The 23951-nt window shown below is 46.2% G+C and overlaps 1 protein-coding gene across 4 annotated transcripts in view; it reads left to right on the forward strand.

Moving 5' to 3' along the window:
* The window catches only part of LOC135528488 (rho guanine nucleotide exchange factor 25-like), a 133507-nt gene that overhangs the window by 18832 nt on the left and 90724 nt on the right, over nucleotides 1-23951 (forward strand). The window contains exon 1 of one of the 4 annotated variants that reach the window (XM_064957604.1): nucleotides 16301-17213. The exons of the other annotated variants lie outside the window; for them this stretch is intronic. Within the exon in view, the coding sequence (XP_064813676.1) occupies nucleotides 17120-17213 (94 nt within the window). The 5' untranslated portion in view covers nucleotides 16301-17119. Of the gene's footprint in view, nucleotides 1-16300; nucleotides 17214-23951 lie in introns of those variants that run through there. 4 annotated transcript variants of the gene reach the window in all.

The raw sequence follows: 23951 nt of genomic DNA on the forward strand, positions 1-23951 counted from the left end.
TCCGGTTGAAAAATAAATGACATTCCCACTAAGCGCAAACCAGATAGGATGGCAAATCACGACAGAATGCTGTGGTCGCCATGCTGGTTAAGTGTTCCTTGAATTCTAAATAAATCACTGACAGTGTCACCAGCAAAGCACTCCCACACCATCACACATCCTTCACCATGCTTCACGGTTGGAACCACACATGCAAAGATCATCCGTTCACCTACGCTGCGTCTCACAAATACAGTGGGGCAAAAAAGTGTTTAGTCAGCCACCAATTGTGCAAGTTCTCCCACTTAAAAAGACGAGAGAGGCCTGTAATTTTCATCATAGGTACACTTCAACTATGACAGACAAAATGAGAAAAAAAATCCAGAAAATCACATTGTAGGATTTTTTCTGAATTTATTTGCAAATTATTGTGGAAAATAAGTATTTGGTCACCTACTCACAAGCAAGATTTCTGGCTTTCACAGACCTGTAACTTCTTCTTTAAGAGGCTCCTCTGTCCTCCACTTGTTACCTGTATTAATGGCACCTGCTTGAACTTGTTTTCAGTATAAAAGACACCTGTCCACAATCTCAAACAGTCACACTCCAAACTCCACTATGGCCAAGACCAAAGAGCTGTCAAAGGAAAAAGATTGTTGACCTGCACCAGGCTGGGAAGACTGAATCTGCAATAGGTAAGCAGCTTGGTTTGAAGAAATCAACTGTGGGAGCAATTATTAGTAAATGGAAGACATACAAGACGACTGATAATCTCTCTCGATCTGGGGCTCCATGCAAGATCTCACCCCGTGGGGTCAAAATGATCACAAGAACGGTGAACAAAAATCCCAGAACCACACGGGGGGACCTAGTGAATGATCTGCAGAGAGCTGGGACCAAAGTAACAAAGCCTACCATCAGTAACACACTACGCCGCCAGGGACTCAAATCCTGCAGTGCCAGACGTGTCCCCCTGCTGAAGCCAGTACATGTCCAGGCCCGTCTGAAGTTTGCAAGAGATCATTTGGATGATCCAGAAGAAGATTGGGAGAATGAAACCAAAATATAACTTTTTGGTAAAAACTCAACTCGTCGTGTTTGGAGGACAAAGAATGCTGAGTTGCATCCAAAGAACACCATACCTACTGTGAAGCATGGGGGTGGAAACATCATGCTTTGGGGCTGTTTTTCTGCAAAGGGACCAGGATGACTGATCGTGTAAAGGAAAGAATGAATGGGGCCATGTATCGTGAGATTTTGAGTGAAAACCTCCTTCCATCAGCAAGGGCATTGAAGATGAAACGTGGCTGGGTCTTTCAGCATGACAATGATCCCAAACAAACTGCCCGGGCAACGAAGGAGTGGCTTCGTAAGAAGCATTTCAAGGTCCTGGAGTGGCCTAGCCAGTCTCCAGATCTCAACCCCATAGAAAATCTTTGGAGGGAGTTGAAAGTCCGTGTTGCCCAGCAACAGCCCCAAAACATCATTACTCTAGAGCACATATGTCAGAGTCAAGGCCCGTGGGCCACATCCGGCCCGCGAGAAGGTTTTTTACGGCCCCTGGGATGATCTTGATTTATTATTAGAACCGGCCCGCAGACCGCAGCAAGCCGGCAGCCCGCAGATCTTTTACACGCACCAATACTACATTTCCCACAATGCAACGGTGACGCACCGAGCAGTAGGCTGCTTCATTTCAATATTTATTGGCACAGCAGTCGTCAGCATCACAGTAAAATTAACTTTCAGATACCCATCAAAAATGGCAAAACGGAAGGTGGACACTGAGAACCGGGGTTTCAAACAAGGTGGGAGTCGGAGTATATGTTCACGGAGGTAGCTGGAAAACCTGTGTGTCTTCTGTGTGGAGAAAGTGTGGCGGTACTGAAAGAGTATAATCTGAGACGACATTACGAAACGAAACACGCGGACAAAAACAAGAATATGGACATGGAACAAAGGCTACAAAAGGCAGAGGAATTAAAACGAGGCCTCAAATCTCGACAGGCTCTGTTCAAAAAAGCCAAATCACAAGGCCAGGCTGCTGTCAAGGCCAGTTTTATTTTGGCAGAAGAGATCGCTAAATCAGCCCGGCCATTTACGGAGGGGGATTTCATCAAAAACTGCATGATTAAAGTTTGTGACGAAGTTTGCCCAGAAAAAAGGCAACTCTTTTTAAATGTGAGTCTGAGCAGAAACACCATTGCCGAGAGAGTAGACCAGTTGTCCATCAATCTAAAAGAGCAGCTTGTGAAAAAGGGAAAAGATTTCATTGCATATTCCTTGGCTGTGGATGAGAGCACCGACATTTCTGACATTGCCCAGTTGTCAATTTTCATCCGCGGAGTGGACTCCAGCCTAAGCGTGACAGAGGAGTTTTTGGCTTTACGTCCTATGCATGGCACAACTACGGGGCATGATTTGTATGAAGAGGTGTCAAGATGTGTAAATGAGATGGAGCTGCCTTGGGAAAAACTCGTGGGTTTGACAACCGACGGAGCACCTGCGATGTGTGGACACAGGAGCGGACTGGTGGCGAAGATACGGGAAAAGATGCAAGAGGAAAACGCGACAGGTGAGCTGACAGCTTATCATTGTATCATACACCAGGAAGCGTTGTGCGGTAAAGCCTTGAAAATGGAGCATGTAATGAGCATCATCACGCGCACAGTTAACTTTATCAGAGCCAAAGGTTTGAATCACCGCCAGTTCAAGGCATTTCTGACGGAGTTAGAAACGGAGCATGGTGATTTGCCTTATCACACAGAGGTGCGATGGCTAAGCCAGGGAAAGGTGCTTCAAAGATGTTTCGAGCTTCGTGAGGAGATTTGTCTGTTCTTGGACAGCAAAGGGAAAGACACAACACAACTCCGAGACGAAATGTTTCTGTGTGAAATGGCTTTTCTGTGTGACATTACGAGTCATCTGAATGCAATGAACTTGCAGCTGCAGGGTCGGGATCATGTCATCTCTGATATGTACAGTACAGTGAAGGCATTTAAAACCAAACTGACTCTGTGGGAGACGCAGATGCGGAAAGAAAATTTGAGCCACTTTCCCAGCTGCCAGACCATGAAAGAGAAGCTCTCTACCAGTGCGTTCCCGAGCGCACAGTTGGCTGATAAAATAGGTATGCTTGCCGCTGACTTTCGACGCCGATTTGCTGACTTTGAAGCACAAAAAAGCAGGTTGGAACTGCTCGGTAACCCATTTGCTGTTGACGTGGAAAGCTCACCACCAAACCTCCAAATGGAGTTGATTGACCTCCAATGCAATGATGCACTGAGGGCAAAATATGCGGCAGTGGGTGCTGCGGAGTTCGCCCGTTTCCTCCCCGACACAATGCCCCAGCTGCGCATCCAGGCTGCTCAAACGTTGTCTATGTTTGGCAGCACATACCTGTGTGAACAACTTTTTCTTTGATGAACCTGAACAAAACATCACACAGAAGTCGACTTACTGCTGAACACCTCCACTCAATTCTGAGGATTTCCTCAGCTCAGAGCCTTACCCCGAACATTGATGAACTTGTGGAAAAGATGGGACACCACCAAGTATCACCCTCAACCTCAAACAAGTGAACATTACTGTGCAATCACATATTTAGAGTTTTTACTCAGTTCAAGTTTAAAAGTTCAAGTTTAATATTTGTTTTCACTGCATGTTACTTCTCCTTAAACAAAGTGTTGTTTTTGATTAATAGATTTTTGCACTTTATTTTATTGTATTTCAATCCAATTATATTTTAAAAATATTTCAGTTGAGTGGATGATAGAAAATTGCTATTATTGTTTTTTTCTTTGAAGTAAATTTAGCCCACTTTTGCTAAAATAGAAAATATAGGCTACTGATGGTGCCTTGAATACCGGTTTCTTTCATTTAATGTTCATGTTATGGGGATTTTTATATAAAGGAAATTTGTCTTTTGTGTCTGTTGAAAATTAAAGATTACTGACAGAGCCATAAGAAAATATTGCTTTATTTATCTGATCATATTGGAATATATTTGTTAGGTTTTCAGTAGGTTCAATTAGGTTCACTAGACTATATGCGTCATTTAAAAAATTTTCAATGAACATTCGAACAGTCCGGCCCTCGGCTTGTAGCTAAATTTTTTATTTGGCCCTCCGTCCATTTGACTTTGACACCCCTGCTCTAGAGGATATCTGCATGGAGGAATGGGCCAAAATACCAGCCACAGTGTGTGAAAACCTTGTGAAGACTTACAGAAAACGTTTGACCTCTGTCATTGCCAACAAAGGGTATATACCAAAGTATTGAGTTAAACTTTTGTTATTGACCAAATACTTATTTTCCACCATAATTTGCAAATAAATCCATTAAAAATCCTACAATGTGATTTTCTGGATTTTTTTTCATTTTGTCTGTCATAGTTGAAGTGTACCTATGATGACAATTACAGGCCTCTCTCATCTTTTTAAGTGGGATAACTTGCACAATTGGTGGCTGACTAAATACTTTGTTGCCCCACTGTACATCACACGGCGGTTGGAACCAGAAATCTCAAATTTGGACTCATCAGACTAAAGGATAGATTTCCTCCGGTCTAATGTCCATTGCTCCTGTTTCTTTGCCCAAGTAAGTCTCTTCTTATTATTGGTGTCCTTTAGTAGTGGTTTCTTTGCAACAATTCAACCACGAAGGCCTGATTCACGCAGCCTCCTCTGAACAGCTGATGTTGAGATGTGTCTGTTACTTGAACTTCGTGAAGCATTTATTTGGGTTGCAATTTCTGAGGCTGGTAACTCTAATAAACTCTGGGTCTTCCTTTCCTGTGGCGGTCTTCATGAGAGCCAGTTTCATCTTTGTCACGCCTTGTCTCTGGTGCTCGAGGGCGACAGGTAACCCATCATTACGCACACCTGTCACCATCATTACGCTCATCAGCACTTCATTGGACTCACCTGGACTCCTTCACTTTGTTTATTGCCCCCTCTATATCTGTCTGTTACTCAGTTTGTTCCTAGTGTCAGCATTATTGTCATTATGTTTTCCCTGTCCAGACACTGTCCTTGATTGTTTCATGTCGGTTATTTATTCACTCCCTGTACTTGCTTCCCATCTCCCAGCTCCAGTCCTCACAATCATAGTGCTTGATGGTTTTTGCGACTTGAAGAAACTTTGAAAGTTCTTGAAATTTTCCTGCGTCACCGTGGGGGGCTGGAGGGGGAGGGGAGGTTCCCAGTTGGGAACCCCTAGCCCCATCAGGTTTTTAACTGACCTTCATGTCTTAAAGTAATGATGGACTGTCGTTTCTCTTTGCTTATTTGAGCTGTTCTTGCCATACTATGAACTTGGTCTTTTACCAAATAGGGCCATCTTCTGAATACCACCCCTACCTTGTCACAACACAACTGAGTGGCTCAAACGCATTATAAGGCTGCCTATAAGACTACAAATAGGCCTAGGTCTAATATTTATAACCTGTGCTTCACAACGTCATGCGGCTGAACGTTTGAACAGTGTTAAGCTAGTGCTGACTCCTTCATTGAGATGTCATAGTTCCGATTTAAGCCCTTGCCACATTCATCTCACACACACACAGCTGGGATGTACACTACACAGCCAAGCTACACATACACACAGAGAGGGAGTGTTCACTCTGTTCCATCGGACCTCGCAATCCACTGTCTCGTCAGCCCAGCCAGGCGATTTATAAACTTGATCTCCACTATAAAAGCATCTAGACATTATCTCACATTTCTTTTAAACTAACATTTAGATTTCAACTAAATGTATAAACTTTACTGTCTGTCTCTCTGACATATCCATTATTTGAATATGTTGGTAACCCGTTGTTTAAAGGCTTATATAAGTTATAATGCCCTCGAAGCCGGTGTTTGGAGGATATATTGGCACAGTTTGCCCGCCCTTGACTTCATCTCGGGCCAAACAACAACCGTGCCAATATATCTTCCAAACACCGACTTCTTGGGCATTATAACTTAAATAAGCCTTTGATTCAGGCAGGGTCAGGGAATAGGGGGCACATCTGACTGTTGATAGTTTCCAGGTCCAAACAGCAGGTTCCATGGAAAAAAGCAGCATGATTGAGAGGTGGGAGGTGGATGGATACTGTTGAGAGGTGGGAGGTGGATGGATACTGTTGAGAGGTGGGAGGTGGATGGATACTGTTGAGATTTGGAGGTCGATGGATACTGTTGAGAGGTGGGAGGTGGATAGATACTGTTGAGAGGTGGGAGGTGGATGGATACTGTTGAGATTTGGAGGTCGATGGATACTGTTGAGAGGTGGGAGGTGGATAGATACTGTTGAGAGGTGGGAGGTGGATAGATACTGTTGAGATGTGGGAGGTGGATAGATACTGTTGAGAGGTGGGAGGTGGATAGATACTGTTGAGAGGTGGGAGGTGGATGGATACTGTTGAGATGTGGGAGGTGGATAGATACTGTTGAGAGGTGGGAGGTGGATAGATACTGTTGAGAGGTGGGAGGTGGATAGATACTGTTGAGAGGTGGGAGGTGGATAGATACTGTTGAGAGGTGGGAGGTGGATAGATACTGTTGAGAGGTGGGAGGTGGATAGATACTGTTGAGAGGTGGGAGGTGGATAGATACTGTTGAGAGGTGGGAGGTGGATAGATACTGTTGAGAGGTGGGAGGTGGATAGATACTGTTGAGATGTGGGAGGTGGATAGATACTGTTGAGAAGTGGTAGGTGGATGGATACTGTTGAGAGGTGGGAGGTGGATGGATACTGTTGAGAGGTGGGAGGTGGATAGATACTGTTGAGAGGTGGGAGGTGGATAGATACTGTTGAGAGGTGGGAGGTGGATAGATACTGTTGAGAGGTGGGAGGTGGATAGATACTGTTGAGAGGTGGGAGGTGGATGGATACTGTTGAGAGGTGGGAGGTGGATGGACACTGTTGAGAGGTGGGAGGTGGATGGATACTGTTGAGAGGTGGGTAGATATATATTATTATTTGACCATGCTGGTCATTTATGAACATCTTGGCCATGTTCTGTTATAATCTCCACCTCGGCACAGCCAGAAGAGGACTGGCCACCCCTCATAGCCTGGTTCCTCTCTCGGTTTCTTCCTTGGTTTTGGCCTTTCTAGGGAGTTTTTCCTAGCCACCTTGCTTCTCCACCTGCAGTGCTGTTTGGGGTTTTAGGCTGGGTTTCTGTACAGCACTTTGAGATATCAGCTGATGTACGAAGGGCTATATAAATACATTTGATTTGATTTGATACTGTTGAGAGGTGGTAAGTGGATGGATACTGTTGTGAGGTGGGAGGTGGATGGATACTGTTGGGAGGTGGATAGATACAGTTGAGAGGTGTGAGTTGGATGGATACTGTTGAGAGGTAGGAGGTGGATGGATACTGTTGGGAGGTGGGAGGTGGATGGATACTGTTGAGAAGTGGTAGGTGGATGGATACTGTCTAGAGGTGGGAGGTGGATGGATACTGTTGAGAAGTGGGAGGTGGATGGATACTGTCTAGAGGTGGGAGGTGGATGGATACTGTTGAGAAGTGGTAGGTGGATGGACACTGTTGAGAAGTGGTAGGTGGATGGATACTGTTGAGAAGTGGTAGGTGGATAGATACTGTTGAGAAGTGGTAGGTGGATAGATACTGTTGAGAGGTGGGAGGTGGATAGATACTGTTGAGAGGTGGGAGGTGGATAGATACTGTTGAGAGGTGGGAGGTGGATAGATACTGTTGAGAGGTGGGAGGTGGATGGATACTGCCAGAGAGGGATAGATAGGGCAATCTGATTTTAATGTGGTGGTGTGTATGTTGTAGCTGTACAGTGAGGGAGGCACGGGATGGAAAAGGACACACACACACACTCCTCCCCCAGACAACCATGGACATGCACTCCGTCTGCAGGTGGGTGTGCTCTGTGTGTGTGTTCTGTGTGCTCTCACTGTGTGTGTGTGTGTGTGTGTGTGTGTGTTGTGTGTGTGTGTGTGTGTGTGTGTGTGTGTGTGTGTGTGTGTGTGTGTGTGTGTGTGTGTGTGTATGTGTGTGTGTGTGTGAGAGAGAGTGTGCTACATACTGCAGCGGTGTTGCACAGGATACACACAGACACACACACAGTGGTGAAGAACAGGACAGGCAGACAGGTTGGTAAACAGAGCAGCACCCCTACGCACGCACGCACGCACACACACACACACACACACACACACACACACACACACACACACACACACACACACACACACACACACACACACACACACACACACACACACACACACACACACACACACACACACACACACACACACACACACACACACACACACACACACACACACACACACACACACACACACACACACACACACACACACACACACAGGCCAGAACACAGAAATAACCTCCCCCTGAGACAATCAGACGAGGGACTACTTACTGCTTAGTGCCAATTTGCCCAGGGCCGGACTAATGAATTTGGGGCCCTGGGGCACCTACCTTCCTGCAATGCTATACATTTTGCTATAGGGCAGAGAGAAAAATGTGCTTCTCATCTCATGCTATTCTTCATTATTTGCCATGAGGATTAGATAATGTTTTTGCTGTTTTAAATATAATTTCCTGCTATTCTACACATTTTGCCATGAGGCTAAAAGAAAATGCAGGAGCACATGAGTGCTTGAGTTTGCCTTAATTGGTGTGGGAGAAGAGAAAGAGAGAGAGACAGAGAGAGAGAGAGCTAGAGAGAGAGGGGGTGGGAGATGGAGAGAGGGAAGGGGGAGGTAGGGTAGTGAGAGAAACTGGGATAGGGAGGGAGAGAGTGACAGGAATAGATGTAGAGGGAAAGGGGGTAAGGGTGGGAGCAGGGAGAGAGGGAAGTGTAGAACGAGAGTAAAATATGAAATCTGTGAATAATAAGGCACATCTCTTGGACGGCATTCAACAGGGGAATGAGTGGGAAAGAGAGAGTGATGTGTGAGAACGAGAGAGAGAGAGAGAGAGAGGGGGAGAGAATTTAATGTGAGGGTGGGGGAGAGGGAACGTGATCTGAATATAACCAACTGCATTCTGCCTGATTTCACATCCAGTAGGGTTCACTTTTCTCCCGGGAAACCCGGTATTTCCCTCCAAAACCCGGAAGTGCCATTGAAAAGCATTCAATACATTTAATGAGCCCTACATTAACGACATTTAATGAGCCCTACATTAACGACATTTAATGAGCCCGCATTAACAACATTTAATAAGCCCTACATTAACAACATTTAACGAGCCCTGCATCAACAACATTTAATGAGCCCTACATTAACAACATTTAATGAGCCCTGCATTAACAACATTTAATGAGCCCTGCATTAACGCCATTTAATGAGCCCTACATTAACGACATTTAATGAGCGCTACATTAGACATTTAATGAGCCCTGCATTAACACCATTTAATGAGCCCTGCATTAACGACATTTAATGAGCCCTACATTAACGACATTTAATGAGCCCGCATTAACAACATTTAATAAGCCCTACATTAACAACATTTAACGAGCCCTGCATCAACGACATTTAATGAGCCCTACATTAACAACATTTAATGAGCCCTGCATTAACGACATTTAATGAGCCCTGCATTAACGCCATTTAATGAGCCCTACATTAACGACATTTAATGAGCGCTACATTAGACATTTAATGAGCCCTGCATTAACGATATTTAATGAGGCCTACATTAACGTCATTTAATGAGCCCTACATTAACAACATTTAATGAACCCTACATTAACACCATTTAATGAGCCCTACATTAGACATTTAATGAGCCCTACATTAACAACATTTAATGAGCCCTACATTATCAACATTTAATGAGCCCTACATTAACGACATTTAATGAGCCCTACGTTAGCGACATTTAATGAGCCCTACATTAACGACATTTAATGAGGCCTACATTAACGACATTTAATGAGGCCTACATTAACGGCATTTAATGAGCCCAAGCCCAAAAATGCTCAAATGATTGTGCCGTTATCCAATATGATAAAGGCTACTGCACATTACGAACGACAGAATAACATAAAAACCCATAGATGCAGTTTAGCTATATGCTCTCTTGGTTAAATAAATTAAACTAGCTCCAGTAGGCAAAATTATTTGAGAGTGAACTGTATTACTGTACTGTATTGTATTATACTGTATGATATGGGCCGGAATTACGCACATCGTTCAAACCATGATAAAGCAGAGAGAGAACATGTAATTCTGGTGCAGCACATGCAGCCTACAAAGTTACAAGTATAGGCTGAAATATAATAGGGACTATTTGTATAATTAGTAGGCTGACGAATATGTACCGTTCATAATATTTCCCCTAATGTTATTAGCCTACCTCCTCTTTCTCTCTCGCCAACCTCCTGTGCATCATCATTCTAATGACATCCTTGAATAATACAGGACTAGAATTAGGTGCAGGAGGCTTTCACTTCTCTTCAGGAGGTTTGAAAGGCAATGGGTGAGTCTGAATAAATAACTGCTATGGCCTACTGCCATCGCGCGTTCGCTCTTCATTCAAACTACCTGTGAGTCTTATTGGCTGCTGTATTTACATTCAGAAAAAAAGAGCTTGCGTCCTTCTTCGAATAGTCTATTGGTATAAGAAATGCAAAAACAAAAAAATTGGTCCACAAGCTATTCTAGTCTAGCTTTTTCTGCATGGGACTCCAAGAGCTAAGGAGCAGTTTGTTTTAAGGAGGCCAGAGGAGCACAGGTTCTTGGGTATTGCGCAAGAGACCGGGGCTATAAGCTAGAACCTTATTATGCATAACCCATCACTAATTAGCTAAATATAAGACTAATATTACATTGAATGTACTACCTGAAAGAGGTAGGCTAGGACATCTATACATATATCGTACAGTATATTAATCTAGAACAGGATTGTCTATTTCGGAGGCAATTTGAATGGAGTTGATGGAGAGGGAGAAAGACTGAGTGCACTGATGTAAAACAACGATATTCGAGTGATAGGCTGTTTTAAAACCCTGCAGCTGCAATTAAAAAAATGGAATCTTTACAATTAAAAAACAAGGAGACCCCGATGGGGATGGGTAAATTAGACGTGCATTCAGTCTTTGTATTAGGGTAAATATAGGCCTGTCTGTCACAAGACAAAAAGTTACCATGATGCGATAGATGACAGGTCTACATGCATTGTGAAATGTGCTCCATACTGAGATGGGCTGTCTGTCCCCACACTGAGTGTTGATGATTCATCATGCGGAGGCCGTAGAGAAGCCACATTTAGCCACTGCTTATAATTTAACAGTTCCATTTCACGCCATGCTGTTCGTATAAATAATTGATTATAATTTAGCCGTTTCTCGTAGTTATTTATCCCGGGAAAAGGGAGTGGTTTTGTGCCGTAAATCCCGGTAAATCTCGGTAACAGGGTTCCTGCCATTCAAACCTACTCTTTAGTGATTGGTGAGAAATTCATGTATGCATGTATGCATTTGCCTATGTGAGATTGCAGTACAGATGTAGCATCTTAATTTGATCACTCTTTTGTTGCTGAGAATTTTCCTGCCCACCTGGGAATGCCAAACTGTACAATATTCAAAGTTTAAAAAGGATTCTAAAGTTTGTAATTTTTACTTTAAAATATCAGACTTGATTTGCCCTACCGAAAAATGAATCAACCCATAAAGAAAAAAATGTCCATGAATTATAATTTCCTGTTGCTGTAGGATTATTTTCCTGCTCTAGTAAACTGGCTCAAATTAAGATCCTACAGCTGTACACGTGATACATGTTTAAAGACATGCCACATTACAGACACATACAAAGCACCGCTTGACATTTCTCTGGAGGCAGGAAACCTGTATCGCTGAGTCACATCCTCCTAACTGTAATCTACGTCCACGGGCGGTAAAGATGCCTTCTCCCTCTCAGACTCAGCTTCTACGGAAAAGACAGACAACCAGACATTCCATCTGAGGGCTGTAGGTGTGTACTTCCGTATGCACAATATCTACAGTATGTGGCTGTATATTCCAGCATGTGCATTTATAGATTTCCCCATTTTCCATGACCATGCACGGGGTGCTGAGCCAGCTTCTTCTAGGCATCTGTGTTTATGCTTGACGATGTGTGTGAGGATTAATCATGTTTAGTGTGTGTGTGTTGGGGGAGGGGAGGGTGATATAGAGGAAGGAGGAAAGGAGAGAGAAGATGTCTGGGTGTTCACCTCACCTCCCCCTCTTTTCCCTCCCTCACCATTCCCTTCTTCCATCCCCCTCCCTTCCCTCCCTCACCATCCCCTTCGTCCTTCCCCCTTTTTCCTGGAAACACGCGGCCCAGTGTTGGAGAGCTAGTCTTCCATGCTTCCACTGACATTCATGACTCTTCACACACAGCTCTCAGGCCAATGTCAAAGTTCACCAGGTCCAGAAGTGTGTTTAGTGACTGTGGAGAGAACGATAGGAGGCTAAACTGAACTGGGATCTGATGAGGCGACATGGAGGCTGCCTCATTGCCCTGGTCTAAACTCCCCCTTCTGGTCCACTGGTATAAGTACAATAGTTGGGCAATACTCTTTTCAACACATTTGCTTTTCAGATGAATCTCGTTACAGAGACAAAGGCGGAGAGACTTTTTTTAAAGCGTGCACAAACACAGAAAGACAAAGACGAGGAGAAAGAGAGGGAGAGCGGCGGTCTGTGATCTCACAGTGGTTGGCCAGGGCTTTGTGTAACCTGGCTGAGAGCTGATATGTACTGAGAGATATGTACTGTAGTTGTAGCTGGGAGATGGTATGTACTGAGAAATATGTACTGTAGTTGTAGCTGGAAGATGGTATGTACTGAGAGATATGTACTGTAGTTGTAGCTGGGAGATGATATGTACTGAGAGATATGTACTGTAGTTGTAGCTGGGAAATGGTATGTTCTGAGAGATATGTACTGTAGTTGTAGCTGGCAGATGGTATGTGGACTTTACTGGGGCTGTAGCTGGATGGCTCTTTTCTATTACATGTGATCTGCTTGGATGTTGTCTGCTGATGCTCTGATGTTCACACAGACACATTGCAAAGTGTGTGAGAGAGGGTGTGAGTGAGAGAAAGTGTGTGTGAGAGAGAGTGTGAGTGTGTGAGAGAGAGAGAGAGAGAGAGACAGAGAGAGGGAGAGAGGGAGAGAAGGAGAAAGAGAGAGAGAGAGAGAGAGAGAGAGAGAGAGTAGGTGAGTGAGAGAGTAGGTGAGTGAGAGAGTAGGTGAGTGAGAGAGTGAGTGAGAGAGTGAGTGAGTGAGTGAATCAGGAAACATTCTCTAGAATGGTCAGAACCAAGGAAGAAACCTAGAGAGGAGCCAGGCTAGGAGGGGTGGCCAGTCCTCTTCTGGCTGTGCCAGGTGTAGATTATAACAGTAGATGGCCAAGATGTTCAAACGTTCATAGATGACCAGCAGGGTCAAATAATAATAATCACAGTGGTTGTAGAGGGTGCAACAGGACAGCACCTCAGGAGTAAATGTCATTTGGCTTTTCATAGCCGATCATTCAGAGCTGGAGACAGCAGGTGAGGTTTAGAGAGAGAGTCGAAAACAGCAGGTCCGGGACAAGGTAGCACGTCCGGTGAACAGGTGAGTGTTCCATAGCCGCAGGCAGAACAGTTGAAACTGGAGCAGCAGCACATCCAGGTGGACTGGGGACAGCATGGAGTCATCAGGCCAGGTAGTCCCGAGGCACTGTCCTAGAGCTCAGGTCCCCCCGAGAGAAGAGAGAGGGAAAGAGAGAGGAAAAGAGAGTGAGAGAAGTAGAGGGAGCATACTTAAATTCACACAGGACACCGGATAAGAAATACATCAGATATAACAGACTGACCCTAGCGCCCCGACACATAAACTATTGCGGCATAAATACTGGAGGCTGAGACAGGAGGAGTCGGGAGACACTGTGGCCCTGTCCGACGAACCCCTCCCACTTTGCCAAAGCACAGCCCCCACACCACTAGAGGGATACTTTCAACCACCAACTTACCATCCTGAGACAAGGCTGAGTATAGCCCAAGAAGACCTCCCCCACAGCACAAACCCGTACTGAGAGAGAGAGAGAGTGAGAGAGAAAGAGAGAGAGAGAGAGAGAGAGAAAGAGAGAGAGAAAGAGAGAGAGAGAGAGAGAGAGAGAGAAAGAGAGAGAGAGAGAGAGAGAGAGAGAGGGAGAGAGAGACAGAGAGAGAGAGAGGCTGTGGTGTGTGTGTGGCATCAGACTAACGCATGTTGAAGCGGCTAGGGATAGGATGTTGGAACCATGCCAAAACAGAGGAGATCAAAGAGGAAAAGCCAGAGAGGAGAGGAGGGACCTGGGAACTCCTGTTATTTGATGACTGGTCCGGGTGTATTCTGTGAAGAGGGTTGTTATGTGCCAGTCGGTAACCACGGTTCTCTGGTTCCCCTGGTCCCCCCCCCCCCCCCCCGCCCCCTGGGAGGGGAACCTGAGCTGGTTCTGTGACGCTGCTGAGATTGGTGTCCAAAACGCACTGGGAGTAGGATGACAGTGGGATGAGCTCATACTAAATCTGCTGAGTCATGGAGAGCCCGAAGTAGAGATGGCCTGGTATATTTTGTTGGCGCAACAAGCGTGACAGTGAGTCAGCCACCTTTGGAGCCGTACAGTATTCCCTGTCACCAAGTACCAAGTCATGTGCTGCCATATTGATGGCCGCTAAGGTTTCACACAAGGACATATGGACACGTGCAGTCTGAGGTAATACCAAGACATACGGTAACCTCTCGTCAAAATACTCATTTATTCAAGCTTAGGTTTAACAACTACCGTTTCCTAACGGGTTGTTTCCCGACAGTCGGCAGCCTGTTTTAATAGAATCGCACCCGATGATTTCATCGACAAGGAACAAATATTTCACAAGTCAGAGGCTGGTTAAACAAATGCAGTTTATCCTCTCACCCCCATCCATGTAAGGTTTGGTAAGGACCACTGAGGTGGACTCGAATCAACGCAGAACAAAATGAAAGTTGGTCAGCGCCAACGGTCCAAAAGAATCTCTTCTCCAGCTAAAGGAATGGGTCTGTTCCAGTGTAATGGGTGGCGTGAGTTCAGCCTGAGTCTCAGACCTAGTTGAGTGGGTGGCCTGTGGTAGAGAGCGAGACATTTCCATGGGCCGTTAGCGACGGCTACCTCTGGGGTCCACCCCTCACAGTAAGACAATCAGGCTCGCGCCTGTCTTCAAGCTTGTCTTCGGCACTCTATTGTACAGTCATTCTGCTCATGTCACACACACACACACACACACACACACACACTCACGCATGCACGCAGGCATGCACGCATGCACTCACAAAGAGAACAATGCCAACATTGTGAAATTGGAGCCTGGAGCTCCGTGGAAGAGAGAGAGCTCTGTCTCCCTGTTGGCCCCTCTATCATAAACTAACAACAGGATCCAGTCAATATCCAGACAACAAGCGTGTGTGTGTGTGTGTGTGTGTGTGTGTGTGTGTGTGTGTGTGTGTGTGTGTGTGAATGAATGAATGCACAATGAAAGGATTTGAACGTCAGACTGGCTGCGTTACTAGTGTTACCAGTTTGGATTTCTGTACTACAAGTTTAAACTCACCACATACCAGTTTCAGAAGTGTTTGAACCCAGGTCTGATATATAGTGTAAAGGGAGGTATGCAGAAATGGCCTGGCACCATGATCAGGTCAACCTGTTCTCTACATACATCTATACCCTGTGTGTGTGTGTGTGTGTGTGTGTGTGTGTGTGTGTGTGTGTGTGTGTGTGTGTGTGTGTGTGTGTGTGTGTGTGTGTGTGTGTGTGTGTGTGTGTGTGTGTGTGTGTGTGTGTGTCTCATAAAACCACCATTACCCAATGCTGTTCTGAAATACTGTTCTGAGAGTCAGGGGATAGTCTTCCTACTAACATAGACGTACTCCAAATACAAACCCTTTAACATAGCACTCCGCATACACTGAGTATACCTACCAATAGGAACATCTTCCTAATATTGAGTTGCACTCCCTCCATTTAACAAGTGACATCAGTAAGGGATGATAGCTTTCAGCTGGATTCACCTGGTCAGTCTGTGTCATGGAAAGAGAAAGTGATCTTAATGTTTTGCTGTAATAATAATAATAATTCTGTATTATTACACTTATGACGCCCATGTTTTTGTTTCTATTTTACTCTGAATTGACGAGAGAGGGAGAGCGAGAGGGAGAGCGAGAGAGAGAGAGAGAGAGAGAGAGAGAGAGAGTTACAGAGCATGGCATTTCAGCTGGCCTGTGGGAGGTGTTGGGTTTCCAGTAGGAGTCCTTAAGTGTGTTACGTTAGTCTGCCAAAGTCACATCCAGCAGCCAGCCATGTAGAAAGAGCATAACAAATAACACAGACAGGCAAACAGACAGACAGGCAGGCCGACAGGCAGGCGGGCAGACAGACAAGTGGAGGAGGTGAGGGAACGAGTGAGGGAGCAGGAGAGAAGAGAGAGAAGGAGAGAGAAAGAGCAGAGGAGAGGAGAGGGAAGGAGAGAGAAAGAGCGGAGGAGAGGAACAGAGGGAGGAAAGAAAGAAGAGAAGCGAGAGAGAGAGAGAGAGAGAGAGAGAGAGGAGAGGAGGGTCGCTAAGAGAAAAGACGGACTTGACAGGAAGAGAGGAGAAAAGTGAAGGAAGAGAAGAAGGGGAGTGGGAACACTACCCTGGAATAGCCAGGCAGCAACTAGAGCTGTAGCAGACTCCTCCCTCTCACCCCCTCCCCTCTCTCTCTCTTTCCCCGTCTCTCTTTCTCTCTCTCTCTCTCTCTCTCTCTCTCTCTCTGAGGCAGTCTGTTACTCTGTCATTTGACCCGGCGAGAGCTCAGCAACTGGGAAGAACGAGGGAGAAAGGAAAACAGAAAGAGAGGGATAATTCTCATGACAGCCATGCAGTCCATCCCTAATGGCTGTGTTTTTCTCTAAGCCATATCTCGCTCGTTTTGGCTGTGGACCCGATCTGACTGGAGCTCTTGAACTGGACTTTGTGTTTCCTCTGTGGACGCTCTCCCGACACTGCTGTGTGGGGTTTACTCTGCACCGCAAGGATCTAGTGTGTACTTGCGTGTGTGCTCACTGGGCCATGCCCACCCCTGGTAACGGGTCATCCAGCGTGAGGTGTACACCATGAAAGGGGGCCACCACCACCGAGGCTGTGCCTGCCAACATTTGTTCCGTAAAGTCCTGGCCAAGTGTGGCTGCTGCTATGCCCGGGTCAGAGGTTAGTGTACACCGCGTATACACTCTCATTCACGCCAGCTGTCGTGTCTGTTTGTGTACTCTGTGTGCTTGGGTGCGATAAACTGTGTGTGTGTGTTTACTTCTGTGTGTGTTTACTTCTGTGTGTGTGTGTGTGTGCGTGCGTGCGTGCGTGTGTGTGTGTGTGTGTGCGTGTGCGTGCGTGTGTGTGTGTGCGTGTGTGTGCGCGTGTGTGTGTGTGTAATTTATATACAAGCGCGCTGATACAGGAGTAGGTTGATGTGTGTGTCGATTTATAGTGAGCTGTAGCAAATCAACACGGTCGCATCTCTCTGCCTGCCCTTCCCTGTCACACCACTGCCTGTTCAGCCTTCACCCTCTTCTCTCTGCCTGCCCTTCCCTGTCACACCACTGCCTGTTCAGCCTTCACCCTCTTCTCTCTGCCTGCCCTTCCCTGTCACACCACTGCCTGTTCAGCCTTCACCCTCTTCTCTCTGCCTGCCCTTCCCTGTCACACCACTGCCTGTTCAGCCTTCACCCTCTTCTCTCTGCCTGCCCTTCCCTGTCACACCACTGCCTGTTCAGCCTTCACCCTCATCTCTCTGCCTGCCCTTCCCTGTCACACCACTGCCTGTTCAGCCTTCACCCTCTTCTCTCTGCCTGCCCTTCCCTGTCACACCACTGCCTGTTCAGCCTTCACCCTCTTCTCTCTGCCTGCCCTTCCCTGTCACACCACTGCCTGTTCAGCCTTCACCCTCTTCTCTCTGCCTGCCCTTCCCTGTCACACCACTGCCTGTTCAGCCTTCACCCTCTTCTCTCTGCCTGCCCTTCCCTGTCACACCACTGCCTGTTCAGCCTTCACCCTCATCTCTCTGCCTGCCCTTCCCTGTCACACCACTGCCTGTTCAGCCTTCACCCTCTTCTCTCTGCCTGCCCTTCCCTGTCACACCACTGCCTGTTCAGCCTTCACCCTCTTCTCTCTGCCTGCCCTTCCCTGTCACACCACTGCCTGTTCAGCCTTCACCCTCTTCTCTCTGCCTGCCCTTCCCTGTCACACCACTGCCTGTTCAGCCTTCACCCTCATCTCTCTGCCTGCCCTTCCCTGTCACACCACTGCCTGTTCAGCCTTCACCCTCTTCTCTCTGCCTGCCCTTCCCTGTCACACCACTGCCTGTTCAGCCTTCACCCTCTTCTCTCTGCCTGCCCTTCCCTGTCACACCACTGCCTGTTCAGCCTTCACCCTCATCTCTCTGCCTGCCCTTCCCTGTCACACCACTGCCTGTTCAGCCTTCACCCTCATCTCTCTGCCTGCCCTTCCCTGTCACACCACTGCCTGTTCAGCCTTCACCCTCTTCTCTCTGCCACATTTGCTCAGATGTCCACCCACCTCCTCCTCCTCCGCCTTCCCCCTGCCTCCGTTCTGCAAGGAGTAGGTGTAGTGTACTAATGGGTTAAGGGTGCGGAGCAGAGCAGAGCCTTTCTCCTCTCCTCTCTCCTGTCTCCAGCTGAAGCAACAGATTGGTGTCTCTCCTCTGGCAGACTGTCAAAGTACCACACGCAGAGAGATATGGACAGGGGAAGTCACACAGTTACACTATGACAGGAAACACAGGGAGGAGGACATTGCTATGGTGTGTGTACATGTAATACACATTGGAAAGAGGCAGGGAAGGACAGGGACTGTTGTACACTCTTCTAGGAAAATATGATGTGTTTGTGTGTGTCCCGGTGTGTGTGCCTGCGTGTGTGTGGCTGCGGGTGTGTTTAAGGTCCTTGAGCGAGGTATGCGCCCATCTGGCTGTCTATGTTGGTTAGGTGCATGCAGCCTACGGATGGATTGGGGGACTCTCGTCAATTCCTCTACCTCGAAAAGCAAGCTGATTTAGCCGGGAATCTCTCTCTCTTTCTTTCTCTTTATCGCTCTCTCTCTTCTTCCCTCTCTTCCTCTTCTTTCGTTCTTTCTTTCTCTCCCTCTCTCAACCTCTCTCTCTCTCAACCTCTCTCCCTTCCTCTCTCAACCTCTCAACCTCTCTCTCAACCTCTCTCTCCCTTCCTCTCTCAACCTCTCTCTTTCTCTCTCTCTCTCTTTTGCTCTCTCTTTCTCTCGCAACCCCCTCCCTCCCTCCCTCCCTCCCTCCCTCCCTCCCTCCCTCCCTCCCTCCCTCCCTCCCTCCCTCCCTCCCTCCCTCCCTCCCTCCCTCCCTCCCTCCCTCCCTCCCTCCCTCCCTCCCTCCCTCCCCCTCCCTCCCTCCCTCTCTCAACCTCTCCCTCTCTCCCTCCCTCTCTCTCTCCCTCCCTCCCTCCCTCCCTCCCTCCCTCCCTCCCTCCCTCTCTCCCTCCCCCTCTCTCTCCTTTTCTCCCCCCTTCTCTCTCTCTCTCTCCCCCCTCTCTCCCTCTCTCTCCCCCTCTCTCACTCTCTCCCTCTCTCCCTCTCCCCCCTCTCTCCCCCTCTCCCTCTCTCCCTCCCCCTCTCTCTCCCTCCCTCTTCTCTCTCTCTCCCTCTCTCTCTCCCTCCCTCTCCCTCTCTCTCTTTTGCTCTCCCTCCCTCCCTCCCCCTCTCTCTCTCTCTCTCCCTTGTACCCTTTTGAAAGGTTTCTCATAATGAAGTTCAGCAGGAAGAGCAGCAGTCTATTAGAATAGTGAGGTTGAGTAAAAGCGGTGGATACGTAATAAGAACAAAGACCTTTATAGACTCATGAAATCCAAAGAATCCACCAGACCCAGAACACACTCTACTGCTGTAACGTTTACCAGATAGTCCACACAGTCAGGCACAAACTTACACACACACACACACACACACACACACACACACACACACACACACACACACACACACACACACACACACACACACACACACACACACACACACACACACACACACACACACACACACACACACACACACACACACACACAGAGGGTATAGATGTATGTAGAGAACAGGTTGACCTGATCATGGTGCCAGGCCATTTCTGCATACCTCCCTTTACACTATATATCAGACCTGGGTTCAAACACTTCTGAAACTGGTATGTGGTGAGTTTTCTAAACTCTTAGTACAGAAATCCAAACTGGTAACACTAGTAACGCAGCCAGTCTGACATTCAAAACCTTTCATCGTGCATTCATTTTGTTTTGTAGACTTGTTTTACCACACAACCGTTGATCCAAATTAGAAGTTTACTGTGAAATATAATGAGAACATTGGTTTAATCACCAAAACACAGCATTATGATTTCTTTTCATTTGAGTCATTTTAACTACCAGTTGATCCAATAGATAAAATTGCCCTTTGAATGTACTGTCAATTACAGTTCATTACACTGTTTTCACATTAGGCAATTATAACGTCTCTCATTGGTGGTAGGAAGAGTGGACCAAAGTGCAGCGTGGAAAGTGTTCATGATTCTTTTATTTAAAAAAAACACTCAAACAAAACAACACAAGTGAAAACGAAAGCACACAGTTCTGTCAGGCTAAGACACTAAACAGAAAACAAGATCCCACAATCCAATGGTGGGGATAAAGGGCTGCCTCAGTATGATCCCCAATCAGAGACAACGATAGACAGCTGCCTCGGATTGGGAACCACACTCGGCCAAAAACAAAGAAACAGAAAACATAGAATTTCCCACCCGAGTCACACCCTGACCTAACCAAACATAGAGAATAATAAGGATCTCTAAGGTCAGGGCCTGACAGCAACACACTACCCATTCAGATTGACTGAACATCACATTTCCACATGTGATCAAAGGTGTGACCCTTGAAGACGTCTTTCACAATGTAATCAAATGAAAGAAGCGTGGTGTTTCGCAGGCACTAGTTAGCATCAAGCCTGTCGTGTGCTTTGGCCATAGGTTCTCATCGAAAATCCCTGGAAATATCCTCATTGTTAATGCACCTGGGGGGAAAAACCTTCTGGCATGGCGAATCCAACCCTGAACGAGATCAGGAATGAAACCTTTGCATGAGTCATCCAATGGCCTGAAAGAGGCATGGGGATGGCAATCATACACATTTCACCTGTATTGTAATTGTTTATTTTTATTTTATAGTATCGCATTGCATCTATGTATTGTGGTGGGCCCGTACGTGGCTCAGTAGGTAAGAGCATGGCACTAGCAACACCAGAGTTGTGGGTTTGTTTCCCACTGCGGTCACATACCAAAATGTGTGGACTGTTGTCACTTTGGATTAAAGGGTCTGCCACGTAAATGGCTTTTTTTACAGCATTACAGAGCTGTATTGGCCAATGCAATTTTTTTGTAAAGCAGTGTAAACCATAAAAGACCCCATCAACTTCACGTTCTTCCTGTTTTTGGACTGTTTTTGGATTATTTGCGTAATGGTATTGTATGGATATTGTATTACTGCACGGTAGGAGCGATAAGGATTTCGCTGCACCCGCTGTAAAACCTCCGCTAATCTGTGTGCGTGAGCAACACACTTTGATTTGATTTGATCTGCTGCCGACACATCTCTGATCTTGTCAATGTCCGATTCTTTTGTTGTTACTTCCTGTGAAGTGTAAATCACAATAGGCACCATCATCATCATCATTTCATTACGTAGTTCTCGGATTCTGTAGTAGACAAAAACCCGTTGACCAAGTCAAATCTGTAGGTTTACCAAGCGGTGATCATCAATTTAGGATGAAGGAACAGTGCAATTCATTCCAACAATAGAGGAGAGAATCATATCAAAAGTCATTTGAGTGTTGCATTGCGAAAGGAAATGGCTTTATATGATCAGGTATCGCATTGGGGGAAATGTATTTCTCGATGGAACACTGATTAAGTTGGGTGGAAAAGTGACCACGATCTTGTGCGTTGCACAATAGTCAACATAGAGTTTTGATCGTTTTTTTGCGTTTTGCACTCAGGCTTGTTCAGATGGTTTGGTGTTTTGGGACTATTCTACTCTAATACATGTACGTTATTTTGAAACGATTTCAAGTACTGTTTGAATCCAGATCTGCTCTTTATCAAAGGGTTATGCAGAGAATGCAGCGGAACTACGACCCACTGAGGCTCAATCCCAGGGAGTCATCGGGAGCTTGTAAATCAGCGGGCTTCCTTTCTTCTTATTGCCTGGACATTCTCAGAAGGACACTGAAATACCTCACATGTCTCCAGTGTAATCTCTATGCCGTATGTAACGGATACACCCCTGCCTCATAGAGCCGAGCAGCAATGGGCAGACCAGCCCATCGACTTTGTTGTCCAACTATCCATCGTGCACATATTTCATTTCGGAGTGAATTAATATGATTTTCATACTCCTCTGCTCCTTAATTAAAAATATAGAGAAAAAAATCAGTTGAATTGGTATTTAGAACCCTTGACTTTCCCCACATTTTATTATGTTACAGCCTTACTCTGAAATGGATTACACTGTTTTTTCCGTCATCAATCTACAAACCATACCACATAAGGACAAATAAAAAAAACATATATATATATATAAAAAAAAAAATGGAAATATCACATTTACATAATTATTCAGACCCTTTACTCAGTACTTTGTTGAAGCACCTTTGACAGCAGTTACAGCCTTGAGTCTTCTTGGGTATGACGCTATAAGCTTGGTACACCTGTATTTGGGGAGTTTCTCCCAGACGGATGGGGAGCGTCGCTGCACAGCTATTTTCAGACTGGGTCTCTTCAGAGATGTTCGATCGGGTTCAAGTCCGGGCTCTGGCTGGGCCACTCAAGGACATTCAGAGGCTTGTCCGGAAGCAACTCCTGCATTGTCTTGGCTGTGTGCTAACTGTGGTTGTCCTGTTGGAAGGTGAACCTTCGCCCCAGTCTCTGGTCCTGAGCGCCCTGGAGCAGGTTTCGTTCAAGGATCTCTCTGTACTTTGCTCCGTTCATCTTTGCCTCGATCCTGACTATTCTCCCCATCCCTGTCGCTGAAAAACATCCCCACAGCAAGATGCTGCCATCACCATGCTTCACTGTAGGGATGGTGCCAGGTTTCCTCCAGACGTGACACTTGGCATTCAGGCCAAAGAGTTCAATCTTGGTTTCATCAGACCAGAGCATCCTGTTTCTCATAGTCTGAGAGTCTTTAGGTGCCTTTTGACAAACTCCAAGCTGGCTGTCATGTGCCTTTTTACTAAGGAGTGGCTTCTGTCTGGCCACTCTACCATAAAGGCCTGATTGGTGGAGTGCTGCAGAGATGGTTGTCCTTCTGGAAGGATATCCCATCTCCACAGAGGAACTCTGGAGCTCTGTCAGAGTGACCATCGGGCTCTTGTTCACCTCCCTGACCAAGGCCCTTCTCCCCCGATTGCTCAGTTTGGCCGTTCGCCCAGCTCTAGGAAGAGTCTTGGTGGTTCCAAACTTCTTCTATTTAAGAATGATGGAGGCTGCTGTGTTCTTGGGAACCTTCAATACCGCAGGAATGTCTTGGTACCCTTCCCCAGATCTGTGCCTCGACACAATCCTGTCTCGGAGCTGTAGCGTTACAAAATGTGTAAAAAGTCAAGGGGTCTGAATACTATACAGTGAGGGAAAAAAGTATTGACCTCTGTGATAGTCAGCAAGGGTTTTGCCACCAAGTTACCAAGTCATGTTTTGCAGAGGGGTCAAATACTTATTTCCCTCATTAAAATGCAAATCAATTTATAACACTTTTGACATGCGTTTTTCTGGATGTTTTGTTGTTGTTATTCTGTCTCTCACTGTTCAAATAAACCTACCATTAAAATTATAGACTGATCATTTCTTCGTCAGTGGGCAAACGTACA

The sequence above is a fragment of the Oncorhynchus masou genome, chromosome 33, assembly GCF_036934945.1.
Source record: "Oncorhynchus masou masou isolate Uvic2021 chromosome 33, UVic_Omas_1.1, whole genome shotgun sequence".
NCBI lineage: Eukaryota > Metazoa > Chordata > Actinopteri > Salmoniformes > Salmonidae > Oncorhynchus > Oncorhynchus masou.